At 51.5% G+C, this 10,103-nt stretch overlaps 1 protein-coding gene across 2 annotated transcripts; it reads right to left on the bottom strand.

The window, feature by feature from the left end:
* Positions 1 to 1,727: 1,727 nt before the first annotated feature.
* Positions 1,728 to 8,693, bottom strand: LOC118092310 (enkurin-like). Of its 2 annotated transcripts, none has more exons than XM_035130238.3 (6): positions 8,577 to 8,693; positions 8,101 to 8,224; positions 6,524 to 6,672; positions 5,155 to 5,378; positions 2,797 to 2,943; positions 1,728 to 2,195 (listed from the first exon to the last, which is right to left on the bottom strand). In XM_035130238.3, the coding sequence occupies exons 2-6, from the start codon at positions 8,190 to 8,192 to the stop codon at positions 2,022 to 2,024; spliced, it is 786 nt and encodes a 261-aa protein (XP_034986129.3). In that variant the 5' UTR covers positions 8,193 to 8,224; positions 8,577 to 8,693; the 3' UTR covers positions 1,728 to 2,021. The 2 variants fall into 2 exon arrangements, with proteins under 2 accessions (XP_034986129.3, XP_088510543.1); XM_088654417.1 differs by lacking the exon at positions 8,577 to 8,693 and adding an exon at positions 8,355 to 8,514.
* Between the last annotated feature and the right edge of the window lie 1,410 nt (positions 8,694 to 10,103).

The following is a 10,103-nucleotide window of genomic DNA, read 5'->3' as shown; positions in this document are numbered from 1 at the left end:
AATTTTTTTGGGGGGGGAACCCCAAAAGAATGAGGTTTTAAAACTATTTTTAGGAAAAAAATATTCCGAAATGGGTTGCCATACGTCCAGGTTTTCCCAGACATTTTGCTGATTTGCAAAAAGCCCCCCAGACGCCGTTTTGGACAGCCAAATCCCGGATATGGGTGTATGGCTTGGCGATCCCTCGTAGCCAATTAAGATTGTCTTCCATGAACACGGTCTTAACAGTGAGTCTGTAAGTGCCTGTTGAGGCCAATTCTGAATCCACATGTCCTTCCACAGTGGGGACATTGGTTTCTGGGCCGGAGTTGATCACAGTGAGGGTTTGCCAAGCATGCCTTCCTCTTAGCACGTTTCTCCCTTGCGTCCTGAGATCGAGTGTCTTCAAAGCCCACGACACCTTTGGTAAAGGCTGTTCTCCAACTGGAGCGCCCACTACACTTCTTTAGATTTGCCTTGAGACAGTCTTTGAACCTCTTTTGTTGACCACCAGCATTACATTTTCCATTTTCAAGTTCGGAATAGAGTAGTTGCTTTGGAAGACGATCATCAGGCATCCGCACAACATGACCAGTCCAACGAAGTTGATGTTGAAGAATCGTTGCTTTGACACTGGTGATCTTTGCTTCTTCCAGTACATTGGTATTAATTCGCTTGTCTTCCCAAGTGATATGTAGAGCTTTTCAGAGATGCTGTTGATGGGATATTTTGAGGAGTTGGAGATGGCATTTATAAGTGGTCCATGTTTCACAAGCATACATTTAGGTTGGTAGTACCATAGCTTTGTAAACAAGCATTTTGGTTTACCTGCGAATGTGCCGGTCCTCAAACACCCTGCATTTCATTCGGGAGAAAGCTCGCAGAGCTCAGGCGATGCTGGATTCCAGCATTAATGCCGGCCCTAGTGGAAAGGTAACTGCCCAGGTAGGCAGCCCTATGCTGGAGTGACCCCACCCCAACCAGAGCAAATTGGGTGTGCACTGAGCCGCCTGCCAGCCCATGTAGGGGGAAGCCCAGCTGGCCGATGGGGTTAGAAAGGAGTGCTGGGCTGGGCTGGAGTTACCTGCTTCGCGCCCACTTGAAAATTGTGCACCCGGGGCCACTGTCCCCGACACCACCACCACCCCCCCCACGACACCCCTGGCTCCATCTGGGTAGGACTTGGCCACACAATCTTGCATAAGAACGAAATCTAAATCTTGCTGGAGCTACCTGGCTGAGGACTCCATGCGAGAAACCCTCTCCTACTTCCATTTTGGAAAGAGTGAGATGACCAGGCCATGTGATCGCCTGACCCTAAAGTGGGGGCACTTGGTGGGAGTGTTAGTAGAGGAATCTGCAGCGACTGCGTGCGGCAGAGGAAGACTCTGGATCCGGTATTGTTATCTCAACGAACAAGTCCTCGCGAATAAATCCATCATCTTGTGTGCCATAAAGGCACCAGAACCCTTTTCACCTATAGGAATCAAACAGAAAAGCTGTAAACCTAATTCTGCTCGTTAGGGAGAGGTGGGTTAAACCTGGGCTTTGGGTTTTTAAGAATTTTGCTTGTTCATTTATAATTTGTGGGCTTATTTATTGTGCACCGCTTTGGATGACGCATGTGCGTAAGCAGCATTCGCCTAGCCGGGATTCCTGCATTGCAGGGGGTTGGACTAGATGACACCATGAGTCCCTTTCAACTCTAAGATTCTGTTCTGTACATAAATAAGTACACAGGCGTGGAATGGAACTGGTGTTGACATTTATTTTAAAATAAAACAAGATTTCATTTTGCACTTTTGTCAAATCTGTAACATTACAAACTTAAATGTTGGTTAAAAGCAACTATTCAAACTGTTTGTTAAAAACAACTTGTTACACCATGGGCAGATTCCATCCACAGTGGAGGACCTTTGTGGCTTCATTGATTTCAGAGGGAGAACCGTGAGCAGTGCCTTCGTTCTCACCCTGTTACCAATGATGGGCCTTGAAGGTGCTTGACTGGGCCTGGATCATGCCCATTGTCTCTGATGATATCCCTACACGCTTGAAATATACACAACGTCGTGTTTCTCGAGTAATTTGATGAAGTGTTCCAGCTGCATCATCTCCACCTCCATCTTCTCTTTGCGAAGTCTCCTTGGAATCGAATCGAGGACAATGGAAAGATTTTGGTATTCGTGGTTGATCCCCTCCCAGTTTTTCTTCAGACCCTGTGTGAAGGAAGGGAGAAGCAAACTTTAAGCAAACTTATGAAGTACGCGGCAGCAGGATGCCAAAATGTGCTTTATGTGGCTTTGCAGCCAGCGTTTCAGAAAGAAATTTAAAAATGGATAAAAGGCATGTATTTATTTCATAAAATATATGCACCGCTTGATTGTAAAAACAACAACAACCCCCAAAGCAGTTTGCAAAAGAGACAAAATAATAAAATTATCACTAAGAAAAATTACGTACGATGATTTAAGATGCTGAAAATTTTAAATAACAATAGACAGAAAACAGATTAAGAGTTGTATCAATTTTCTAAACATCTGGGTAGCTTGTCTAAACAAGAATGTACACTACTGTATTTAGCAGGCACCAAAAAGAGGACAGCGTAGGGGTCCGCCTGGTGTCCGTAGGCATAACTTGATAAACTTTTATTATGTCGCCTCTTCCTCACCTTTTCTCTTAACTAAAAAGCCCCAAACGCTGCAACTATTCCTCATAGGGGAGTCTCTCCAACCCCATGATAATTTTGGGGTTCCTTTTCTGAGCCAACTTATTCCCACCCCCGTCCTGAAGCCGTTTGATCTGCGTCACCCTGTGTACCTCTATGATTTTCTCCTTCTCTGCCTTGGAGAGTTTTGTCAGGCCTTTCTGCATGAGGGCTTGCTGGAGGTAAGCATCGCTCTCCTCCTGAGCCTTCTTGGTGTCCATTATCCGCTTCTTAATGTATTTTGGTATCACACCAAAATCCTGCAAGGAAAGCACACTTGGATGTCCCGAACAATGCATTGCAGAAAACGCCCAAACGGCCCCTAACCTCCTCCTCCAAGCCCACAAAACATGGCAAGAAATTGACCGAGAAAATGTTCACTGTAGGAATAAACAAAGTGACCAATACTTTAGTTTTGGTACTATGGATAGATAGATATGTATCTTCTAAAAGTCAGATACTGTAGTTATTTATTTCCTTGACATCTGGTGGGAGGATGTTCCACAGGGAGGGCGCCACCACTGAGAAGGCCCTCTTGGATTAGCATCTTTACTGAGTCTATGTAAGGCCTCCTGAACCTTAGCAACACATCCTATATAATAATGTCCAAGATGTCCCTGCGTCCAAGCTGTCCCGTGTGTCCCTGGGTCACTGCGCATGTGCCCCAGGGATACAGGGATTGGACAGCAGAGACTGCGCGCGCGCGCACTCTCCCCCCACTCTGCCTCCTCCAACCGCCGCTCCCGCCGGACACCGCCTCACTGCAGGGCACGTCAGGAAAGCGAGGGTGGAGGCCGGCGAAGGCCTCCTCACAACCCTCCCTGGCCGTGAGGAGCGGCGGTTGGAGGAGGCGGGGGGGGAGAGTGCGCGCGTCCTTCCTGTCGGCGGCTGCGGGAGAGAAACGGAGGAGGAGAACGCAGCGCTTTCTCCTCCTCCGTTCCTGTCCCCTGCCGCCGACAGCAAGGACAGGTCCCAGGGTTCGGAGAAGCGCTGCGCAAGCGCTTCTCCGAACCCTGGGATGTCTGCTTCCTGTCGGCGGCTGCGGGAGAGGAACGGAGGAGGAGAAAGCAGCGCTTTCTCCTCCTCCGTTCCTGTCCCCTGCCGCCGACAGCAAGGACAGGTCCCAGGGTTCGGAGAAGCGCTGCGCAAGCGCTTCTCCGAACCCTGGGATGTCTGCTTCCTGTCGGCGGCTGCGGGAGAGGAACGGAGGAGGAGAAAGCAGCGCTTTCTCCTCCTCCGTTCCTGTCCCCCTGCCGCCGACAGCAAGGACAGGTCCCAGGGTTCGGAGAAGCGCTGCGCAAGCGCTTCTCCGAACCCTGGGATGTCTGCTTCCTGTCGGCGGCTGCGGGAGAGGAACGGAGGAGGAGAAAGCAGCGCTTTCTCCTCCTCCGTTCCTGTCCCCTGCCGCCGACAGCAAGGACAGGTCCCAGGGTTCGGAGAAGCGCTGCGCAAGCGCTTCTCCGAACCCTGGGATGTCTGCTTCCTGTCGGCGGCTGCGGGAGAGAAACGGAGGAGGAGAAAGCAGCGCTTTCTCCTCCTCCGTTCCTGTCCCCCTGCCGCCGACAGCAAGGACAGGTCCCAGGGTTCGGAGAAGCGCTGCGCAAGCGCTTCTCCGAACCCTGGGATGTCTGCTTCCTGTCGGCGGCTGCGGGAGAGAAACGGAGGAGGAGAAAGCAGCGCTTTCTCCTCCTCCGTTCCTGTCCCCCTGCCGCCGACAGCAAGGACAGGTCCCAGGGTTCGGAGAAGCGCTGCGCAAGCGCTTCTCCGAACCCTGGGATGTCTGCTTCCTGTCGGCGGCTGCGGGAGAGGAACGGAGGAGGAGAAAGCAGCGCTTTCTCCTCCTCCGTTCCTGTCCCCCTGCCGCCGACAGCAAGGACAGGTCCCAGGGTTCGGAGAAGCGCTGCGCAAGCGCTTCTCCGAACCCTGGGATGTCTGCTTCCTGTCGGCGGCTGCGGGAGAGAAACGGAGGAGGAGAAAGCAGCGCTTTCTCCTCCTCCGTTCCTGTCCCCCTGCCGTCGACAGCAAGGACAGGTCCCAGGGTTCGGAGAAGCGCTGCGCAAGCGCTTCTCTGAACCCTGGGATGTCTGCTTCCTGTCGGCGGCTGCGGGAGAGGAACGGAGCAGGAGAAAGCAGCGCTTTCTCCTCCTCTGTTCCTGTCCCCCTGCCACCGACAGCAAGGAGAGGTCCCAGGGTTCGGAGAAGCGCTGCGCAAGCGCTTCTCCGAACCCCAGGATTCTAGCGCCCGTTATTGAACGGGCTGAAAACCACTAGTTTTAAATATTATTTTAACCAAAGCATTGGGGATTTTTAAAGGTGCCTAGAGAAGGGCATCTCCAAGGAGGGCTGAGAGAGACCCCAAATCTGAAAATCCTGAAGAGCCTTTGCTGCAAACCAGTGTAGGCAACACTGGACAAAATGGCCCAAGAGTCAGATCCAGAAAAGGCAGCTTCCTACTCTCCTCTGAACCATACCTTTTTGTGGAGGTATCTCTGAATGAGCCCCGAATCATCGAGGAGGAACTTGTCTCCCTTCCGCACGTCAACATATGCCCGGAGGGGCTTCTTGGCCACGGCCATGATAGCCTCGGCGATGTTTGAGGAGATGTAATCCTTCTTGCTTTGGATGCCCATGATGGGGTGGTCGCTCCTCTCGGGCACATTCAGCCCTGGCTTTCTCATGCCTTGGTTTCTTCTTCCTGCATTGTTTTGGAAAAGCCACACGTTTGCAACTGTTTTATCAGCAAGAACTGCCTTGGGGACCCTCTGGCACGCAGGCCCTCTCCTCTCCTGTGGTTTCTGGCAAGTGGGATTCAGAAGCATCACTGCCTCCAACTGTGGAGGGCAGAGCAGAGCCACCCTGGCTAGGAGCCACCCATAGCTCTCTCCTCTATGAATGGTTCCCCCGAAGAATTGTGGGTGCTGAGAGATCCTTATTCCCTTCCCAGAGTTACAGTTCAGCTGACAGGAGCCAGCCAGCAGTAAATCACACTGAGCAAGTTGGAGTTAACTCTTTAGTAGCAAAAAGCAAAACCTGCATGGAGTGTCAGGCCCTCTTCATGCCTCTCCTGGTTCTTGGAGACCACTGGGGAGGAGAGCTGATCACAGCAGGAGGGGGAGACACCCGGGACTCATCACCTGCCAGACTCATCTCTGCCCCTTGGCCTCCCTCCTCTCCTGCTTCAGCTTCTGCCTCTGATTCTGGACTCCTCGCTTCCACAGACTCTCCCCCCTCACTAAGCCCTGTTACCTCTCCAGCTTCCGATACCTCCTCTCCCCAGTCTTCTACCTTGTCTCCTTCTTCCCACTCATCATTGTCCCACCACCCGGCCCTGGGTGCTGAGCCTTCTTCCATTGGTGGTTCCCTAGCTGGTTCCTCCCAGCTCCAGCCCCCACAACATTCCCCATGAAGGGGCAGGGCACCCACAATTTTTTGTCCCACCAGGGAAGAAGCAAGGTATACAGAAATAAACAACAACAGCCACAGTTGCACACTGGGTTCACTTCAGAAATGCAGCCCCAGAAGAAAGCAGAACTTTTCTAGGCCTGGTCTGGTCCAGTGTCCAGCATGTTCTCTCAGACCAGATGCAGAATCCTAGAATCATAAAGCTGAAGAGTTGGAAGGGACCCAAAGGGTCATCTACCTACTGCAACCCCCTGCAATGTACAGAGCATGCAAAGTGGTGGTTGTGGCAGCATCTTTCCCTCCCAGAGACGGTGGTCCTCTCTCAAATGCTTTCCAAGAGGACTGGGAGAGACCCACAGCACAGAAGATTTAAATGGCTCCGGAGATTCGTGCTTCCAATGAACCTCACCCCGACCCCATCGTTCGGCTAAAACGTACGCTTCAAGAGCTTGGGTTCGCTGGCATGCTTCCGAAGAAACTCTCTCGGAGTGGGGATGTAGAGCTTGGGGATCCCCATGGTTTTGGAGGGCGCCGTCTTCCTCTCTCGGATTTCGCGTATCACATTCGGCTTGAAGGTAGACACAAACCTTTCATTCAAGAGGTAGCAGAAAGAAGAAGAAGAAGAAGAAGAAGAAGAAGAAGAAGAAGAAGAAGAAGAAGAAGAAGAAGAAGAAGAAGAAGAAGAAGAATTTATTTCTACCCCACCCATCTGGCTGAGTCTCCCCAGCCACTCTGGGCGGCTCCCAATTGAGTATTAAAACAGTACAGCATTAAATACTAAAAACTTAAACAGGGCTGCCTTCAGATGTCTTTTAAAAATAGGATAGCTGCTTATTTCCTTGACATTTGATGGAAGGGCATTCCACAGGGCGGGTGCCACTACCGAGAAGGCCCTCTGTCTGGTTCCCTGTAACCTCACTTCTCGCAGGGAGGAAACCGCCAGAAGGCCATCAGTGCTGTATCTCAGTGTCCGGGGGCTGAATGATGGGGGTGGAGATGCTCCTTCAGGTATACAGGACCGAGGCCGTTTAGGGCTTTAAAGGTCAACACCAACACTTTGAATTGTGCTCAGAGACTTACTGGGAGCCACTGTAGGTCTTTCAGGACCGGTGTTATATGGTCCTAGCAGCTGCTCCCGGTCACCAGTCTAGCTGCCGCATTCTGGATTAGTTGTAGTTTCCGAGTCACCTTCAAAGGTAGCCCCACGTAGAGCGCATTGCAGTAGTCCAAGCGGGAGATAACTAGAGCATGCACCACTCTGGCGAGACAGTCTATGGGCAGGGAGGGTCTCAGCCTGCGTACCAGATGGAGCTGGTAGACAGCCACCCTGGACACAGAATTAACCTGTGCCTCCATGGACAGCTGTGAGTCCAGGCTGCGCACCTGGTCCTTCAGGCCCATTCAGGACCAGGGAGTCCCCCACAGCTGCCCGCCCCCTGTCCCCCCAAAACAGTACTTTTGTCTTGTCAGGATTCAACCCCAATATTTTAGCTGCCATCCATCCTCCAACCGCCTCCAGGCACTCACACAGGACCTTCACCGCCTTCACTGGTTCCGATTTAAAAGAGAGGTAGAGCTGGGTATCATCCACATACTGATGAACACCCAGCCCAAACCCCCTGATGATCTTTCCCAGCAAATAGAACTCAAAAGGAAGCTATGTACTCCCCCCCCCACCATTTATATTTCAGGAGCCATTGTCTGGCTGTCAGGCAAAGTGGGGCAGGTGCTGCGGGGTGGGGTGGTAGGGGGAGCCATTTGGGGCTGAAGTGACTTTAAATAAATAACTAAAGGTAAATAAATAAAGCAAAGAGCTCCACTACAGCCAACAAGACGAGCTTGCCCCATTGATCTCACTAACGCCTATGTTCGACTGACTAAGGCTTGATCCAACCCACCAAATTAATTTCCTTTAAAATCATTTGGAGCATGGTGAGAGCACAGGGGCCCCTCTGTACTATTTCCCATGGGGTGTTTTTATTTTTAATGTTTGCTAGTTTGCCCCCCCCCCATACCTGACCGTCTTGATAGGCTTTTTCTCCTCTTTGGGAATCAGGTTGTAGATATTCTCCTCGTAGATATTCTGCTCGGCATAGAAGGGAGTCATCTTCAGGCTTCAGGCAAGAGTCCTGGAGAGAGCTGCATTGAAATTGCACAATGCAGAGGGTGTCAACCTTTCTGAGTCCACGGCTCCCTTGACCAACTACTACCTTTCCTTCTGTGGCACCCCTGGGGTCCCCCCTTGCCTGCAGAGCTGGCAGCCCCTCACCCTTTTCTGAACACCCTCCATTGTACAGTGTTTCCTCAGCTTCCTCTTCCCTCTCCTTGGGAGTCCTCTGGGCAGCTGCTGCTGCCGCCCCTGGTCTCTGAGCTGCCCCCCCTCGCCCCAAAGAGAGGTCCCTCCTCACACCGCCCCACAGGGTCTGGGACTTGTCTGTCCATTCCCAACAGTAAGGGCTGGTGGACTGGCTGGCTGGGCTCCCTCACTCACTTGCTTGCTTTCTCCGAGGTCGCCTCTACTCCTGGCAACCAGCACCCCCTGGCCAGCCCCAGAGGCACCTTTCGCTTGGGGAGCTTGTAGCCAGGGCTACTGCAACAAAGAGCCACACAAGCCTTTGGAAGGCAGAGACAAGAGAGGGCATTTGAGAAGGGAGGGAAGGAAAGAGGGACAGAGGCCAGTGTTGCCAAGGCACACTGGTTTAAAACCCCTGACACAAGGCATTAGTCGAAGGCACAAAGTGAATAAGGACCAGTTTAGGAAGAGTCTAGCACTGCTTGCTAAAGTGAAAAACATCTCTGGATGAGGTAGAAGGAGGGCTCTCCTTGTACAGTAAAACTAAATTGGGTTGAGTAAGTGTATCCACTTATGGTTGAATGAAGAGATGGTGAAGCGTTAGGGTGGCAGAAGACGGTTGGCCAGAGGATGAAACATCCAAGATGAGGTCTATTCTTTTTCCTATATAGGGAGTGTGCCCTAATGGAAAGCTCTTGCAGGCTCCTTGAACTCTCTCCTGCAACACAGTACTGAATAATGTTTGACCAACTGGGAATTTTAGTGTGCAGGCACCGTAGCTGAACCCCCAAGGGGGAATTTCTAGCAGGGGATGAACCAAACCCCCAGGAGAGAGGACTACGGCTCTCTCGGCAGCCAGACTTTTAGATGACGACAACTACAAGTGGTTTGGGATTCATTTTCAGGAAGTGATTGTTAGCGCTTGAGATCCAGAAAACGGAGGGGCACAAATCTATGGTGTAACTCAATTTGGAGTACTGCGTAAAGTTCTGGATATTTTCAAATTGTACAATATCTAAAAAGGATAGTGTAGAATTTGAAAAGGTTCAGAAAAGGACAACCAAAATGACTGAGCGAGTAGAGCGACTCCCCTACGAGTTGCAACATTTCGAGTTTAGAGAAAAGGTGAGTGAGAGGTGACATAGGTAAAGGTAAAGGGACCCCTGACCATTAGGTCCAGTCGTGACCGACTCTGGGATTGCGGCGCTCATCTCGCTTTATTGGCTGAGGGAGCTGGCGTACAGCTTCCAGGTCATGTGGCCAGCATGACTAAGCTGCTTCTGGAGAACCAGAGCAGCTCACACGGAAACACTGTTACCTTCCCGCCAGAGCAGTACCTATTTATCTACTTGCACTTGGTGTCCTTTCGAACTGCTAGGTTGGCAGGAGCAGGGACCAAACAATCCCCGTCACGGGGATTCGAATCGCCGACCTTCTGATCAGCAAGCCCTTGGCAGGGGGTTGGACTGGATGGCCCTTGTGGTCTCTTCCAACTCTATGATTCTATGATTCTATAAGCCCTAGGCTCTGTGGTTTAACGCACAGCGCCACCCACGTCATACTAGAAGCTTATAAAATTACCGTATGCCTCTCTCAAAACACTAGAACTTGTGGACATGCAGTGAAGCTGAATGTTGGAAGATTTGGCTCAGATAAAAGACAGGACTTATTCACGCAGCACAGAGTTTAACTGTGGAACTCCCTGCCACAGGAAGCAGCGATGGC

Source organism: Zootoca vivipara, chromosome 11 (genome assembly GCF_965207765.1).
Source record: "Zootoca vivipara chromosome 11, rZooViv2.hap1.1, whole genome shotgun sequence".
Lineage (NCBI taxonomy): Eukaryota > Metazoa > Chordata > Lepidosauria > Squamata > Lacertidae > Zootoca > Zootoca vivipara.
The sequence above is the reverse complement of the archived record's forward strand: the minus strand, read 5'-3'. Positions and strand labels throughout refer to the sequence as shown.

What these genes read in the sequence shown, in the direction of transcription:
- LOC118092310 (XM_035130238.3), bottom strand. Translation starts at nt 8,192, where the DNA reads ATGACTCCCTTCTATGCCGAGCAGAATATCTACGAGGAGAATATCTAC. An exon ending in CGAACCCAAGCTCTTGAAGC is followed by an intron (nt 5,379 to 6,523) that starts GTACGTTTTAGC and finishes AAAACAATGCAG; the next exon opens with GAAGAAGAAACCAAGGCATG. An exon ending in AGAGATACCTCCACAAAAAG is followed by an intron (nt 2,944 to 5,154) that starts GTATGGTTCAGA and finishes CTTTCCTTGCAG; the next exon opens with GATTTTGGTGTGATACCAAA.